Source organism: Scyliorhinus torazame, chromosome 6, assembly GCF_047496885.1.
Source record: "Scyliorhinus torazame isolate Kashiwa2021f chromosome 6, sScyTor2.1, whole genome shotgun sequence".
Taxonomy (NCBI): domain Eukaryota; kingdom Metazoa; phylum Chordata; class Chondrichthyes; order Carcharhiniformes; family Scyliorhinidae; genus Scyliorhinus; species Scyliorhinus torazame.
In genome coordinates, this window is record NC_092712.1 from 4,654,665 (window position 1) to 4,672,513 (window position 17,849).

General features: G+C 60.5%; 1 protein-coding gene across 1 annotated transcript in view; it reads left to right on the forward strand.

Annotated features, from left to right (window-relative positions):
• LOC140425665 (protein scribble homolog) overlaps window positions 1–17,849 on the forward strand; it is a gene marked incomplete at its 5' end in the record, with an annotated part of 1,618,068 nt that overhangs the window by 1,486,544 nt on the left and 113,675 nt on the right. The window contains 2 exon segments of the mRNA XM_072510160.1: window positions 2,018–2,143; window positions 12,020–12,176. Of these exon segments, the coding sequence (XP_072366261.1) occupies window positions 2,018–2,143; window positions 12,020–12,176 (283 nt within the window).

Consider the following 17,849-nt stretch of genomic DNA (forward strand, 5'->3'; position numbering starts at 1 on the left):
ACTCCCCGCCCCCACTCCCCACCCCCACCCCCCACCCCCACCCCCACCCCCACCCCCCACTCCCCGCCCCCACTCCCCGCCCCCACTCTCCGCCCCCACTCCCCGCCCCCACTCCCCTGCCCCACTCCCCTGCCCCACTCCAAACTCCCGCCCCCACTCCCCACTCCCTGCCCCCACTCCCCTCCCCCACTCCCCTGCCCCACCCCCACTCCCCACCCCCACCCCCACTCCCCGCCCCCACTCCCCGCCCCCACTCCCCACTCCCTGCCCCCACTCCCCTCCCCCACTCCCCTGCCCCACCCCCACTCCCCACCCCCACCCCCACTCCCTGCCCCCACTCCACGCCCCCACTCCCCGCCCCCACTCCCCACTCCCCACCCCCACTCCCCACTCCCCACTCCCACTCCCCACTCCCACTCCCCCTCCCCACCCCCACTCCCCACCCCCACTCCCCAACCCCACCCCCACTCCCCGCCCCCACCCCCACTCCCCGCCCCCACTCCCCGCCCCCACTCCCCGCCCCCACTCCCCGCCCCCACTCCCCGCCCCCACTCCCCGCCCCCACTCCCCGCCCCCACTCCCCGCCCCCACTCCCCGCCCCCACTCCCCGCCGCCACTCCCCGCCCCCACTCCGCGCCACCACTCCCCACCGCCATTCCCCACTCCCCACCCCATTCCCCAACCCCACTCCCCACTCCCCGCCCCCTCTCCCCGCCCCCTCTCCACGCCCCCACTCCCCACCCCCACTCCCCGCCCCCACTCCCCACCCCCAGAAACATGTCTTCAACAAAAAGGTCAGCATTCTAATGTATTTTAATTCTGATTCCTCCTCTGTCTCTCTCCTTCTCTCTCTCGCTCTCTCTATCACTTCCACCCTGCCACCCCTCTGGCCCTCACCCCGCCCCTCTGGCCCTCGCTCCGCCCCTCTGGCCCTCGCCCCGCCCCTCTGGCCCTCGCCCCGCCCCTCTGGCCCTCGCCCCGCCCCTCTGGCCCTCGCCCCGCCCCTCTGGCCCTCGCCCCGCCCCTCTGGCCCTCGCCCCGCCCCTCTGGCCCTCGCCCCGCCCCTCTGGCCCTCGCCCCGCCCCTCTGGCCCTCGCCCCGCCCCTCTGGCCCTCGCCCCGCCCCTCTGGCCCTCGCCCCGCCCCTCTGGCCCTCGCCCCGCCCCTCTGGCCCTCGCCCCGCCCCTCTGGCCCTCGCCCCGCCCCTCTGGCCCTCGCCCCGCCCCTCTGGCCCTCGCTCTGGCCCTCGCCCCGCCCCTCTGGCCCTCGCCCCGCCCCTCTGGCCCTCGCCCCGCCCCTCTGGCCCTCGCCCCGCCCCTCTGGCCCTCGCCCCGCCCCTCTGGCCCTCGCCCCGCCCCTCTGGCCCTCGCCCCGCCCCCCTGGCCCTCGCCCCGCCCCCCTGGCCCTCGCCCCGCCCCTCTGGCCCTCGCCCCGCCCCTCTGGCCCTCGCCCCGCCCCTCTGGCCCTCGCCCCGCCCCTCTGGCCCTCGCCCCGCCCCTCTGGCCCTCGCCCCGCCCCTCTGGCCCTCGCCCCGCCCCTCTGGCCCTCGCCCCGCCCCTCTGGCCCTCGCCCCGCCCCTCTGGCCCTCGCCCCGCCCCTCTGGCCCTCGCCCCGCCCCTCTGGCCCTCGCCCCGCCCCTCTGGCCCTCGCCCCGCCCCTCTGGCCCTCGCCCCGCCCCTCTGGCCCTCGCCCCGCCCCTCTGGCCCTCGCCCCGCCCCTCTGGCCCTCGCCCCGCCCCTCTGGCCCTCGCCCCGCCCCTCTGGCCCTCACCCCGCCCCTCTGGCCCTCACCCCGCCCCTCTGGCCCTCACCCCGCCCCTCTGGCCCTCGCCCCGCCCCTCTGGCCCTCGCCCCGCCCCTCTGGCCCTCGCCCCGCCCCTCTGGCCCTCACCCCGCCCCTCTGGCCCTCACCCCGCCCCTCTGGCCCTCACCCCGCCCCTCTGGCCCTCACCCCGCCCCTCTAAACTCGCCCTACCCCTATCACCCTCTCTCTCTCTCTCTCCTATTGCTGACTTACAGACCAAACCTGGAGTCATCCAGCCGTGGTCCCGGGTCAGACCAATCCCGGCTTCGCTACCAGCAGAGGGCAGCAACAGTCCAAATCCATTCCAGAAAGCGGAGGATCAAACAATGCCAGCAAATACGGTCAGTGTTCCTGGGACAGGCATCCCGGTGATAATATATCCCAATGTCGGGAATGGGGTCAGTGTTCCTGGGATAGACATCCCGCTGATAATATATCCCAATGTCGGGAATGGGGACAGTGTTCCTGGGATAGACATCCCGCTGATAATATATCCCAATGTCGGGAATTGGGTCAGTGTTCCTGGGATAGACATCCCGCTGATAATATATCCCAATGTCGGGAATGGGGTCAGTGTTCCTGGGATAGACATCCCGCTGATAATATATTCCAATGTCGGGAATGGGGTCAGTGTTCCTGGGATAGACATCCCGCTGATCATATATCCCAATGTCGGGAATGGGGTCAGTGTTCCTGGGATAGACATCCCGCTGATAATATATCCCAATGTCGGGAATGGGGTCAGTGTTCCTGGGATAGATATCCCGCTGATAATACATTCCAATGTCGGGAATGGGGTCAGTGTTCCTGGGATAGACATCCCGCTGATCATATATCCCAATGTCGGGAATGGGGTCAGTGTTTCTGGGATAGACATCCCGCTGATAATATATCCCAATGTCGGGAATGGGGTCAGTGTTTCTGGGATAGACATCCCGCTGATAATATATCCCAATGTCGGGAATGGGGTCAGTGTTCCTGGGATAGACATCCCGCTGATAATATATCCCAATGTCGGGAATGGGGGTCAGCGTTCCTGGGATAGACATCCCGCTGATAATATATCCCAATGTCCGGAATGGGGTCAGTGTTCCTGGGATAGACATCCCGCTGATAAGATATCCCGATGTCAGGAATGGGGTCAGTGTTCCTGGGATAGACATCCCGCTGATAATACATCCCGATGTCGGGAATGGGGTCAGTGTTCCTGGGACAGGCATCCCGCTGATAATATATCCCGATGTCGGGAATGGGGTCAGTGTTTCTGGGATAGACATCCCGCTGATAATATATCCCAATGACGGGAATGGGGGTCAGCGTTCCTGGGATAGACATCCCGCTGATAATATATCCCAATGTCCGGAATGGGGTCAGTGTTCCTGGGATAGACATCCCGCTGATAATATATCCCGATGTCGGGAATGGGGTCAGTGTTCCTGGGATAGACATCCCGCTGATAATATATCCCGATGTCGGGAATGGGGTCTGTGATCCTGGGACAGACATCCCGCTGATAATATATCCCGATGTCGGGAATGGGGTCAGTGTTTCTGGGATAGACATCCCGCTGATAATATATCCCAATGTCGGGAATGGGGTCAGTGTTTCTGGGATAGACATCCCGCTGATAATATATCCCGATGTCGGGAATGGGGTCAGTGTTCCTGGGACAGACATCCCGCTGATAATATATCCCGATGTCGGGAACGGGATCAGTGTTCCTGGGACAGACATCCCTCTGATAATATATCCCAATGTCGGGAACGGGGTCAGTGTTCCTGGGACAGACATCCCGCTGATAATATATCCTGATGTCGGGAATGGGGTCAGTGTTCCTGGGATAGACATCCCGCTGATAATATATCCCAATGTCGGGAATGGGATCAGTGTTTCTGGGATAGATATCCCGGTGATAATATATCACAATGTCGGGAATGGGATCAGTGTTCCTGGGATAGACATCCCGCTGATAATATATCCCGATGTCGGGAATGGGGTCAGTGTTCCTGGGATAGACATCCCGGTGATAATATATCCCAATGTCGGGAATGGGGTCAGTGTTCCTGGGATAGACATCCCGCTGATAATATATCCCGATGTCGGGAATGGGGTCAGTGTTTCTGAGCGGAGACATCCCGCTGATAATATATCCCAATGTCGGGAATGGGGTCAGTGTTTCTGGGATAGACATCCCGCTGATAATATATCCCAATGTCGGGAATGGGGTCAGTGTTCCTGGGATAGACATCCCGGTGATAATATATCCCAATGTCGGGAATGGGATCAGTGTTCCTGGGATAGACATCCCGCTGATAATATATCCCAAGGTCGGGAATGGGATCAGTGTTTCTGGGATAGACATACCGGTGATAATATATCCCAATGTCGGGAATGGGGTCAGTGTTCCTGGGACAGACATCCCGCTGATAATATATCCCAATGTCGGGAATGGGATCAGTGTTCCTGGGATAGACATCCCGGTGATAATATAGCCCAATGTCGGGAATGGGGTCAGTGTTCCTGGGATAGACATCCCGCTGATAATATATCCCGATGTCGGGAATGGGGTCAGTGTTTCAGGGATAGACATCCCGCTGATAATATATCCCAATGTCGGGAATGGGGTCAGTGTTTCAGGGATAGACACCCTGCTGATAATATATCCCAATGTCGGGAATGGGGTCAGTGTTTCTGGGATAGACATCCCGCTGATAATATATCCCAATGTCGGGAATGGGGTCAGTGTTCCTGGGATAGACATCCCGGTGATAATATATCCCAATGTCGGGAATGGGATCAGTGTTCCTGGGATAGACATCCCGCTGATAATATATCCCAAGGTCGGGAATGGGATCAGTGTTTCTGGGATAGACATACCGGTGATAATATATCCCAATGTCGGGAATGGGATCAGTGTTCCTGGGATAGACATCCCGCTGACATATCCCAATGTCGGGAATGGGGTCAGTGTTCCTGGGATAGACATCCCGCTGATAATATATCCCAATGTCGGGAATGGGATCAGTGTTCCTGGGATAGACATCCCGGTGATAATATATCCCAATGTCGGGAATGGGATCAGTGTTCCTGGGATAGACATCCCGCTGACATATCCCAATGTCGGGAATGGGGTCAGTGTTCCTGGGATAGAAAGCCCGCTGATAATATATCCCAATGTCGGGAATGGGGTCAGTGTTCCTGGGATAGACATCCCGGTGATAATATATCCCAATGTCGGGAATGGGATCAGTGTTCCTGGGATAGACATCCCGCTGATAATATATCCCGATGTCGGGAATGGGGTCAGTGTTTCTGAGCGGAGACATCCCGCTGATAATATATCCCAAGGTCGGGAATGGTATCAGTGTTTCTGGGACAGACATCCCGGTGATAATATATCCCAATGTCGGGAATGGGATCAGTGTTCCTGGGATAGACATCCCGCTGATATATCCCAATGTCGGGAATGGGATCAGTGTTCCTGGGATAGACATCCCGCTGATATATCCCAATGTCGGGAATGGGATCAGTGTTTCTGGGATAGATATCCCGGTGATAATGTATCCCAATGTCGGGAATGGGGTCAGTGTTTCAGGGATAGACATCCCGCTGATAAAATATCCCAATGTCGGGAATGGGGTCAGTGTTTCAGGGATAGACATCCCGCTGATAATATATCCCAATGTCGGGAATGGGATCAATGTTTCTGGGATAGATATCCCGGTGATAATGTATCCCAATGTCGGGAATGGGGTCAGTGTTTCTGGGCGGGGACTTCCCGGTGTTTGGGAGTGCGGAGGGAGGGTGTGGGGGAGTGCGGAGGGTGGGTGTTGGGGCGTGCGGAGTGAGGGTGTGGGGGAGTGCGGAGGGTGTGGGGGAGTGCGGAGGGTGTTGGGGAGTGCGGAGGGAGGGTGTGGAGGAGTGCGGAGGGTGTGGAGGAGTGCGGAGGGTGTGGGGGAGTGCGGAGGGTGTGGGGGAGTGCGGAGGGTGTGGGGGAGTGCGGAGGGTGTGGGGGAGTGCGGAGGGTGTGGGGGAGTGCGGAGGGTGTGGGGGGTGCGGAGGGTGTGGGGGAGTGCGGAGGGTGTGGGGGAGTGCGGAGGGTGTGGGGGAGTGCGGAGGGTGTGGGGGAGTGCGGAGGGTGTGGGGGGAGTGCGGAGGGTGTGGGGGAGTGCGGAGGGTGTGGGGGAGTGCGGAGGGTGTGGGGGAGTGCGGAGGGTGTGGGGGAGTGCGGAGGGTGTGGGAGAGTGCGGAGGGTGTGGGGGTGTGCGGAGGGTGTGGGGGAGTGCGGAGGGTGTGGGGGAGTGCTGATGGTGTGGGGGAGTGCGGAGGGTGTGGGGGAGTGCGGAGGGTGTGGGGGAGTGCGGAGGGTGTGGGGGAGTGCGGAGGGCGTTGGGGATGCGGAGGGCGTTGGGGAGTGCGGAGGGCGTTGGGGAGTGCGGAGGGCGTTGGGGAGTGCGGAGGGCGTTGGGGAGTGCGGAGGGAGGGTGTGGGGGAGTGCGGAGGGTGTGGGGGAGTGCGGAGGGTGTGGGGGAGTGCGGAGGGTGTGGGGGAGTGCGGAGGGTGTGGGGGAGTGCGAAGGGTGTGGGGGATGCGGAGGGTGTGGGGAAGTGCGGAGGGAGGGTGTTGGGGAGTGCGGAGGGAGGGTGTTGGGGAGTGCGGAGGGTGCTGGGGAGGGCGGAGGGTGTTGGGGAGTGCGGAGGGAGGGTGTGGGGGGTGTGGGGGAGGGCGGAGGGAGGGTGATGGGGAGTGCGGAGGGAGGGTGTGGGGGAGTGCGGAGGGTGTGGAGGAATGCAGAGGGTGTAGGGGAGTGCAGAGGGTGTGGGGGAGTGCAGAGGGTGTGGGGGAGTGCGGAGGGTGTGGGGGAGTGCGGAGGGTGTGGGGGAGTGCGGAGGGTGTTGGGGTTGCGGAGGGTGTTGGGGAGTGCGGAGGGAGGGTGTGGGGGAGTGCGGTGGGTGTGGGGGAGTGCGGTGGGTGTGGGGGAGTGCGGAGGGTGTGGGGAATGCGGAGGGTGTGGGGGAGTGCGGAGGGTGTGGGGGAGTGCGGAGGGAGGGTGTGGGGGAGTGCGGAGGGAGGGTGTGGGGGAGTGCGGAGGGAGGGTGTGGGGGAGTGCGGAGGGAGGGTGTGGGGGAGTGCGGAGGGAGGGTGTGGGGGACTGCGGAGGGTGTGGGGGAGTGCGGAGGGAGGGTGTGGGGGAGTGCGGAGGGAGGGGGTGGGGGAGTGCGGAGGGGGTGGGGGAGTGCGGAGGGGGTGGGGGAGTGCGGAGGGGGTGGGGGAGTGCGGAGGGGGTGGGGGAGTGCGGAGGGTGTGGGGGAGTGCGTAGGGTGTTGGGGAGTCCGGAGGGAGGGTGTTGGGGAGTGCGGAGGGAGGGTGTGGGGGAGTGCGGAGGGTGTGGGGGAGTGTGGAGGGTGTTGGGGAGTGCGGAGGGAGGTTGCGGGGGAGTGCGGAGGGAGGGTGCGGGGGAGTGCGGAGGGAGGGTGCGGGGGAGTGCGGAGGGAGGGTGCGGGGGAGTGCAGAGGGTGTTGGGGAGTCTGGGTGGTGTGGGGGAGTGCGGAGGGTGTGGCGGAGTGCGGAGGGAGGGTGTGGGGGAGTGCGGAGGGAGGGTGTTGAGGAGTGCGGTGACAGTGTGTGGGGGAGTGCGGAGGGTGTGGGGGGTGCGGAGGGTGTGGGGGAGTGCGGAGGGTGTGGGGGAGTGCGGAGGGTGTGGGGGAGTGCGGAGGGTGTGGGGGAGTGCGGAGGGTGTTGGGGATGCGGAGGGTGTGGGGGAGTGCGGAGGGTGTGGGGGGTGCAGCGGGAGGGTGTGGGGGAGTGCGGAGGCAGGGTGTGGGGGAGTGCGGACGGAGGGTGTGGGGGAGTGCGGAGGGAGGGTGTTGGGGAGTGCGGAGGGTGTGGGGAAGTGCGGAGGGTGTGGGGGGGTGCGGAGGGAGGGTGTTGGGGCGTGCGGAGGGTTTTGGGGCGTGCGGAGGGAGGATGTTGGGGAGTGCGGAGGGTGTGGGGGAGTGCGGAGGGAGGGTGTTGGGGCGTGCGGAGGGTGTTGGGGCGTGCGGAGGGTGTGGGGGAGTGCGGAGGGAGGGTGCTGGGGCGTGCGGAGGGTGTGGGGGAGTGCGGAGGGTGTGGGGGAGGGCGGAGGGTGTGGGGGAGTGCGGAGGGAGGGTGTGGGGGAGTGCGGAGGGTGTTGGGGCGTGCGGAGGGTGTGGGGGAGTGCGGAGGGAGGGTGCTGGGGCGTGCGGAGGGTGTGGGGGAGTGCGGAGGGTGTGGGGGAGGGCGGAGGGTGTGGGGGAGTGCGGAGGGAGGGTGTGGGGGAGTGCGGATGGTGTGGGGGAGTGCGGAGGGAGGGTGTGGGGGAGTGCGGAGGGTGTGGGGGAGTGCGGAGGGTGTGGGGGAGTGCGGAGGATGTGGGGGAGTGCGGAGGGTGTTGGGGAGTGCGGAGGGTGTTGGGGAGTGCGGAGGGTATGGGGGAGTGCGGAGGGAGGGTGTGGGGGAGGGTGTGGGGGAGTGCGGAGGGAGTGTGTTGGGGAGTGCGGAGGGAGTGTGTTGGGGAGTGCGGAGGGAGGGTGTTGGGGAGTGCGGAGGGAGTGCGGTGGGTGTGGGGAATGCGGAGGGTGTGGGGGAGTGCGGAGGGTGTGGGAGAGTGCGGAGGGAGGGTGTGGGGGAGTGCAGAGGGAGGGTGTGGGGGAGTGCGGAGGGAGGGTGTGGGGGAGTGTGGGGGAGTGCGGAGGGTGTGGGGGAGTGCGGAGGGTGTGGGGGAGTGCGGAGGGAGGGTGTGGGGGAGTGCGGAGGGGGGGTGTGGGGGAGTGCGGAGGGAGGGTGTGGGGGAGTGCGGAGGGAGGGTGTGGGGGAGTGCGGAGGGAGTGTGTGGGGGAGTGCGGAGGGTGTGGGGGAGTGCGGAGGGTGTGGGGGAGTGCGGAGGGTGTGGGGGAGTGCGGAGGGTGTGGGGGAGTGCGGAGGGTGTGGGGGAGTCCGGAGGGAGGGTGTGGGGGAGTGCGGAGGGAGGGTGTGGGGGAGTGCGGAGGGTGTGGGGGAGTGCGGAGGGTGTGGGGGAGTGCGGAGGGTGTGGGGGAGTGCGGAGGGTGTGGGGGAGTGCGGAGGGTGTGGGGGAGTCCGGAGGGAGGGTGTAGGGGAGTGCGGAGGGAGGGTGCGGGGGAGTGCAGAGGGAGGGTGTGGGGGAGTGCAGAGGGAGGGTGTGGGGGAGTGCGGAGGGTGTGGGGGAGTGCGGAGGGTGTGGGGGAGTGCGGAGGGTGTGGGGGAGTGCGGAGGGAGGGTGTGGGGGAGTGCGGAGGGAGGGTGTGGGGGAGTGCGGAGGGAGGGTGTGGGGGAGTGTGTGGGGGAGTGCGGAGGGTGTGGGGGAGTGCGGAGGGAGGGTGTTGGGGAGTGCGGAGGGAGGGTGTGGGGGAGTGCGGAGGGAGGGTGTGGGGGAGTGCGGAGGGAGGGTGTGGGGGAGTGCGGAGGGTGTGGGGGAGTGCGGAGGGTGTGGGGGAGTGCGGAGGGTGTTGGGGAGTCCGGAGGGAGTGTGTAGGGGAGTGCGGAGGGAGGGTGCGGGGGAGTGCGGAGGGAGGGTGCGGGGGAGTGCGGAGGGTGTTGGGGAGTCTGGATGGTGTGGGGGAGTGTGGAGGGTGTGGGGGAGCGTGGAGGGAGGGTGTGGGGGTGCGCGGAGGGAGGGTGTGGGGGAGCGCGGAGGGAGGGTGTGGGAGAGTGCGGAGGGAGGGTGTTGGGGAGTGCGGTGGGAGGGTGTGGGGGAGTGCGGAGGGTGTGGGGGAGTGCGGAGGGTGTGGGGGAGTTCGGAGGGTGTGGGGGAGTGCGGAGGGTGTTGGGGATGCGGAGGGTGTGGTGGAGTGCGGAGGCAGTGTGTGGGGGAGTGCGGAGGGTGTGGGGGAGTGCGGAGGGAGGGTGTGGGGGAGTTATGAGGGTGTGCGTGAGTGCGGAGGGTGTGGGGGAGTGTTGAGGGAGGGTGTTGGGGAGTGCAGAGGGTGTGGGGGAGTGCGGAGGGTGTGGGGGTGTGCGGAGGGTGTGGGGGAGTGCGGAGGGAGGGTGTGGGGGAGTGCGGAGAGTGTGGGGGAGTGCGGAGGGAGGGTGTTGGGGAGTGCGGAGGGTGTGGGGGAGTGCGGAGGGTGTGGGGGAGTGCGGAGGGTGTGGGGGAGTGCGGAGGGTGTGGCGGACTGCGGAGGGTGTTGGGGAGGGCGGAGGGTGTTGGGGAGTGCGGAGGGAGGGTGTTGGGGAGTGCAGAGGGTGTGGGGGAGTGCGGAGGGTGTGGGGGTGTGCGGAGGGTGTGGGGGAGTGCGGAGGGAGGGTGTGGGGGAGTGCGGAGGGTGTGGGGGAGTGCGGAGGGAGGGTGTGGGGAGTGCGGAGCCAGGGTGTGGGGGAGTGCGGAGGGAGGGTGTTGGGGAGTGCGGATGGTGTGGGGGAGTGCGGAAGGTGTGAGGGAGTGCGTAGGGTGTTGGGGAGTGCGGAGGGAGGGTGTGGGGGAGTGCGGAGGGTGTGGGGGGTGTGCCGAGGGTGTGGGGGAGTGCGCAGTGCGGAGGGAGGGTGTGGTGGAGTGCGGAGGCAGGGTGTGGGGGAGTGCGGAGGGAGGGTGTGGGGGAGTGCGGAGGGTGTGCGTGAGTGCGGAGGGTGTGGGGGAGTGCGGAGGGATGGTGTTGGGGCGTGCGGAGGGTGTGGGGGAGTGCGGAGGGTGTGGGGGAGTGCCGAGGGAGGCTGTGGGGGAGTGCGGATGGTGTGGGGTGAGTGCGGACGGAGGGTGTGCGGAGGGTGTGGGGGAGTGCGGAGGCAGGGTGTGGGGGAGTGTGGAGGCAGGGTGTGGGGGAGTGCGGAGGGTGTGGGGGAGTGCGGAGGGAGGGGTGTGGGGGAGTGCGGAGGGTGTGGGGAGTGCGGAGGCAGGGTGTGGGGGAGTGCGGAGGCAGGGGTGTGGGGGAGTGCGGAGGGAGGGTGTGGGGGAGTGCGGAGGCAGGGTGTGGGGGAGTGCGGAGGGAGGGTGTGGGGGAGTGCGGAGGCAGGGTGTGGGGTAGTGCGGAGGCAGGGTGTGGGGGAGTGCGGAGGGTGTGGGGGGAGTGCGGAGGGTGTGGGGGAGTGCCGAGGGAGGCTGTGGGGGAGTGCGGATGGGTGTGGGGTGAGTGCGGACGGAGGGTGTGGGAGGGTGTGGGGGAGTGCGGAGGGTGTGCGGGGGTGTGGGGGAGTGCGGAGGGAGGGTGTGGGGGGAGTGCGGAGGGGGAGGGTGTGGGGGAGTGCGGAGGGTGTGGGGGGAGTGCGGAGGCAGGGTGTGGGGGAGTGCGGAGGCAGGGTGGTGGGGGAGGTGCGGAGGGTGTGGGGGGAGTGCGGAGGGAGGGTGTGGGGGGAGTGCTGAGGGTGTGGGGGGAGTGCGGAGGCAGGGTGTGGGGGAGTGCGGAGGCAGGGTGTGGGGGAGTGCGGAGGGAGGGTGTGGGGGAGTGCGGAGGCAGGGTGTGGGGTAGTGCGGAGGCAGGGTGTGGGGGAGTGCGGAGGGAGGGTGTGGGGGAGCGCGGAGGGTGTGGGGGAGTGCAGAGGGTGTGGGGGAGTGCGGAGGGTGTGGGGGAGTGCGGAGGGTGTGGGGGGGTGTGGGGGAGTGCGGAGGGTGTGGGGGGGCCCGGGCACTCTTCCATGTTGCGTTCAGGCTGGGGGAGGTCGGGGTTTTTTTCGGGGCTCAGTGATGGCGCCCGTCTCTTGCTGCAGGGGGGAGTCCGGCGAGGGGAGCTCTCCATTGTAGAACACGGTCTGTGTGCAGCCTCTTGTTCAGAGTGAGTGGTGTTGAATAGCCATGTGTTTGGCAGTGCTCCCAGCGCCAGGAAACACCGACTCGCTCGGAGACCTTGCTCCCTTTCAGGATATTTTCCCTGCAAATCCCAGCTCTCTTGATACCCCACCTTGTAAACCTTAACCCACTACCAGGGACGAGGTTTATGTATTGACACCTCCAATCGCAGCGTGTCCCTATTGACACACTCCCAGATACAAGAGTGGGAGACTGGTTTGGGAATCGTCCAACGAGTCGGATTCTTGCAAACTCTGTTGATGTTGGTGAGATGCCGGTTTTCAATTCACTCGCTTGGGAAGGGGGACATGCCGGCTTTTCAGAGTGCTACACATCCACGCTGGACAGAAGGGTTTTGTTCAAGGTACAGTCTGCAATGAGCACTCTTGGCATGTACAGCCGTGTTGTTGCAGCTGCCATCACTGACTGAGGTGTGAATGATTCTGTCCTATTTTCCAAGGTGCCATCTCCCAGTGGATTGGACAGCCCAGAGCAAAGGTCATTCCGTGATCGACAGAAATACTTTGAGATTGATGTGAAACAGCAGGTGGCAGAAAAACCCAAGAGAGTGTCACTGGTGGCTGAGGATGACCTGAGGAAGATGAAGGAGGAGGAAGGTAAGAAGTCCTTGTGTTTGTCGGGGTGTGGGGTGTGGGCGGTGTTGTAATGACCATTCCACACACTGTCACTGACCCATGGCTGTAATGTGACCTGTATAAGAAGGACGGGTTGCATCTAAACTGGAGAGGCATAAATATCCTGGCCGCAAGGTTTGCTAGTGTCACACGGGAGGGTTTAAACTAGTATGGCAGGGGGGTGGGCACGGGAGCAATAGGTCAGAAGGTGAGAGCATTGAGGGAGAACTAGGGAATAGGGCCAGTATGGCTCTGAGGCAGAGCAGACAGGGAGAGGTTGCTGAACACAGCGGGTCTGGTGGCCTGAAGTGCATATGTTTTAATGCAAGAAGTATTACGGGTAAGGCAGATGTACTTAGAGCTTGGATTAGTTCTTGGAACTATGATGTTGTTGCCATTACAGAGACCTGGTTGAGGGAAGGGCAGGATTGGCAGCTAAACGTTCCAGGATTTAGATGTTGCAGGCGGGATAGAGGGGGATGTTAAAGGGGTGGCGGAGTTGCGCTACTGGTCAGGGAGAATATCACAGCTGTACTGCGGGAGGACACCTCAGAGGGCAGTGAGGCTATATGGGTAGAGATCAGGAATAAGAAGGGTGCAGTCACAATGTTGGGGGTTTACTACAGGCCTCCCAACAGCCAGCGGGAGATAGAGGAGCAGATAGGTAGACAAATTTTGCAAAAGAGTAAAAACAACAGGGTTGTTGTGATGGGAGACTTCAAAGTCTCCAATATTGACTGGGACTCACTTAGTGCTAGGGGCTTAGATGGGGCAGAGTTTGTAAGGAGCATCCAGGAGGGCTTCTTAAAACAATATGTAGACAGTCAAACTAGGGAAGGGGCTGTACTGGACCTGGTATTGGGGAATGAGCCGGGCCAGGTGGTAGAAGTTTCAGTAGGGGAGCATATCGGGAACAGTGACCACAATTCAGTAAGTTTTAAAGTGCTGGTGGACAAGGATAAGAGTGGTCCTAGGGTGAATGTGCTAAATTGGGGGAAGGCTAATTATAACAATATTAGGCGGGAACTGAAGAACCTAGATTGGGGGCGGATGTTTGAGGGCAAATCAACACCTGACATGTGGGAGGCTTTCAAGTGGCAGTTGAAAGGAATTCAGGACTGGCATGTTCCTGTGAGGAAGAAGGATAAATACGGCAATTTTCGGGAACCTTGGATAACGGGAGATATTGTAGGCCTCGTCAAAAAGAAAAAGGAGCATTTGTCAGGGCTGGAAGGCTGGGAACAGATGAAGCCTGTGTGGAATATAAGGAAAGTAGGAAGGAACTTAAGCAAGGAGTCAGGAGGGCTAGAAGGGGTCACGAAAGGTCATTGGCAAATAGGGTTAAGGAAAATCCCAAGGCTTTTTACACATACATAAAAAGCAAGAGGGTAGCCAGGGAAAGGGTTGGGCCACTGAAGGATAGGCAAGGGAATCTATGTGTGGAGCCAGAGGAAATGGGCGAGGTACTAAATGAATACTTTGCATCAGTATTCACCAAAGAGAAGGAATTGGTGGATGTTGAGTCTGGAGAAGGGTGTGTAGATAGCCTGGGTCACATTGAGATCCAAAAAGACGAGGTGTTGGGCGTCTTGAAAAATATTACAGTAGATAAGTCCCCAGGGCCTGACGGGATTTACCCCAGAATACTGAAGGAGGCTAGCGAGGAAATTGCTGAGACCTTGACAGAAATCTTTGGATCCTCACTGTCTTCAGGTGATGTCCCGGAGGACTGGAGAATAGCCAATGTTGTTCCTCTGTTTAAGAAGGGTAGCAAGGATAATCCAGGGAACTACAGGCCGGTGAGCCTTACGTCAGTGGTCGGGAAATTACTGGAAAGAATTCTTCGAGACAGGATCTACTCCCATTTGGAAGCAAATGGACGTATGAGTGAGAGGCAGCATGGTTTTGTGAAGGGGAGGTCGTGTCTCACTAACTTGATAGAGTTTTTCGAAGAGGTCACAAAGATGATTGATGCAGGTAGGACAGTGGATGTTGTCTATATGGACTTCAGTAAGGCCTTTGACAAGGTCCCTCACGGTAGACTAGTACAAAAGGTGAAGTCACACGGGTTCAGGGGTGAGCTGGCAAGGTGGATACAGAACTGGCTAGGTCATAGAAGGCAGAGAGTAGTAATGGAAGGATGCTTTTCTAATTGGAGGGCTGTGACCAGTGGTGTTCCACAGGGATCAGTGCTGGGACCTTTGCTGTTTGTAGTATATATAAATGATTTGGAGGAAAATGTAACTGGTCTGACTAGTAGGTTTGCAGACGACACAAAGGTTGGTGGAATTGCAGATAGCGATGAGGACTGTCATAGGATACAGCAGGATTTAGATTGTTTGGAGACTTGGGCGGGGAGATGGCAGATGGAGTTTAATCCGGACAAATGTGAGGGAATGCAGGTAGGGAATATACAGTGAATGGTAGAACCCTCAAGAGTATTGAAAGTCAGAGAGATCTAGGTGTACAGGTCCACAGGTCACTGACAGGGGCAACACAGGTGGAGAAGGTAGTCAAGAAGGCATACGGCATAGAGTTTCATAGAATTTACAGTGCAGAAGGAGGCCATTCGGCCCGTCGAGTCTGCACCGGCTCTTGGAAAGAGCACCCTACCCAAGGTCAACACCTCCACCCTATCCCCATAACCCAGTAACCCCACCCAACACTAAGGGCAATTTTGGACACTAAGGGCAATTTATCATGGCCAATCCACCTAACCTGCACATCTTTGGACTGTGGGAGGAAACCGGAGCACCCGGAGGAAACCCACGCACACACGGGGAGGATGTGCAAACTCCGCACAGACAGTGTCCCAAGCCGGGAATCGAACCTGGGACCTTGGAGCTGTGAAGCAATTGTGCTAACCACAATGCTATAGTGCTGCCCCAAGGCATGCTTGCCTTCATTGGCCGGGGCATTGAGTATAAGAATTGGCAAGTCATGTTGCAGCTGTATAGAACCTTAGTTAGGCCACACTTGGTGTATAGTGTTCAATTCTGGTCGCCACACTACCAGAAGGATGTGGAGGCTTTAGAGAGGGTGCAAAAGAGATTTACCAGAATGTTGCCTGGTATGGAGGGCATTAGCTATGAAGAGCGGTTGAATAAACTCGGTTTGTTCTCACTGGAATGAAGGAGGTTGAGGGGAGACCTGATAGAGGTCTACAAAATTATGAGGGGCATAGACAGAGAGGATAGTCAGAGGCTTTTCCCCGGGGTAGAGGGGTCAATTACTAGGGGGCATAGGTTTAAGGTGCGAGGGGCAAGGTTTAGAGTAGATGTACGAGGCAAGTTTTTTACGCAGAGGGTAGTGGGTGCCTGGAACTCGCTACCGGAGGAGGTGGTGGAAGCAGGGACGATAGTGACATTTAAGGGGCATCTTGACAAATACATGAATAGAGGGAATAGAGGGATACGGACCCAGGAAGTGTAGAAGATTGTAGTTTAGTCGGGCAGCATGGTCGGCACGGGGTTGGAGGGCCGAAGGGCCAGTTCCTGTGCTGTACATTTCTTTGTTCTTTGTAATGACCGTTCCACACACTGACCCATGGCTGTAATGACCACTCCACACACTGACCCATGGCTGTAATGACCGTTCCACACACTGACCCATGGCTGTAATGACCGTTCCACACACTGACCCATGGCTGTAATGACCATTCCACACATGGACCCATGGCTGTAATGACCGTTCCACACACTGACCCATGGCTGTAATGACCGTTCCACACACTGACCCATGGCTGTAATGACCATTCCACACACTGACCCATGGCTGTAATGACCATTCCACACATGGACCCATGGCTGTAATGACCATTCCACACACTGACCCATGGCTGTAATGACCGTTCCACACACTGACCCATGGCTGTAATGACCATTGCACACACTGACCCATGGCTGTAATGACCATTGCACACACTGACCCATGGCTGTATTGACCATTGCACACACTGACCCATGGCTGTAATGACCATTGCACACACTGTCCCTGACCCATGGCTGTAATGACTGTATCACACACTGACCCATGGCTGTAATGACCGTTCCACACACAGACCCATGGCTGTAATGACCATTGCACACACTGACCCATGGCTGTAATGACCATTCCACACACTGACCCATGGCTGTAATGACCGTTCCACACACTGACCCATGGCTGTAATGACCGTTCCACACACTGACCCATGGATGTAATGACCGTTCCACACACTGACCCATGGCTGTAATGACCATTGCACACACTGACCCATGGCTGTAATGACCATTGCACACACTGACCCATGGCTGTAATGACCATTCCACACACTGACCCATGGCTGTAATGACCATTCCACACACTGACCCATGGCTGTAATGACCGTTCCACACACTGACCCATGGCTGTAATGACCGTTCCACACACAGACCCATGGCTGTAATGACCATTGCACACACTGACCCATGGCTGTAATGACCATTCCACACACTGACCCATGGCTGTAATGACCATTCCACACACTGACCCATGGCTGTAATGACCATTCCACACATGGACCCATGGCTGTAATGACCGTTCCACACACTGACCCATGGCTGTAATGACAATTCCACACACTGACCAATGGCTGTAATGACCGTTCCACACACTGACCCATGGCTGTAATGACCATTGCACACACTGACCCATGGCTGTCATGACCATTGCACACACTGACCCATGGCTGTAATGCCATTGCACACACTGACCCATGGCTGTAATGACCATTGCACACACTGACCCATGGCTGTAATGACCATTCCACACACTGTCCCTGACCCATGGCTGTAATGACCGTTCCACACACTGACCCATGGCTGTAATGACCGTTCCACACACAGACCCATGGCTGTAATGACCATTGCACACACGGACCCATGGCTGTAATGACCATTCCACACACGGACCCATGGCTGTAATGACCATTCCACACACTGACCCATGGCTGTAATGACCATTCCACACACTGACCCATGGCTGTACTGACCATTCCACACACTGACCCATGGCTGTAATGACCATTCCACACACTGACCCATGGCTGTAATGACCGTTCCACACACTGACCCATGGTTGTAATGACCGTTCCACACACTGACCCATGGCTGTAATGACCGTTCCACACACTGACCCATGGTTGTAATGACCGTTCCACACACTGACCCATGGCTGTAATGACCGTTCCACACACTGACCCATGGCTGTAATGACCATTGCACACACTGACCCATGGCTGTAATGACCATTGCACACACTGACCCATGGCTGTAATGACCATTCCACACACGGACCCATGGCTGTAATGACCATTGCACACACTGACCCATGGCTGTAATGACCATTCCACACACTGTCCCTGACCCATGGCTGTAATGACCGTTCCACACACTGACCCATGGCTGTAATGACCGTTCCACACACAGACCCATGGCTGTAATGACCATTGCACACACTGACCCATGGCTGTAATGACCGTTCCACACACTGACCCATGGCTGCAATGACCATTCCACACACTGACCCATGGCTGTAATGACCGTTCCACACACTGACCAATGGCTGTAATGACCATTCCACACACGGACCCATGGCTGTAATGACCATTCCACACACTGACCCATGGCTGTAATG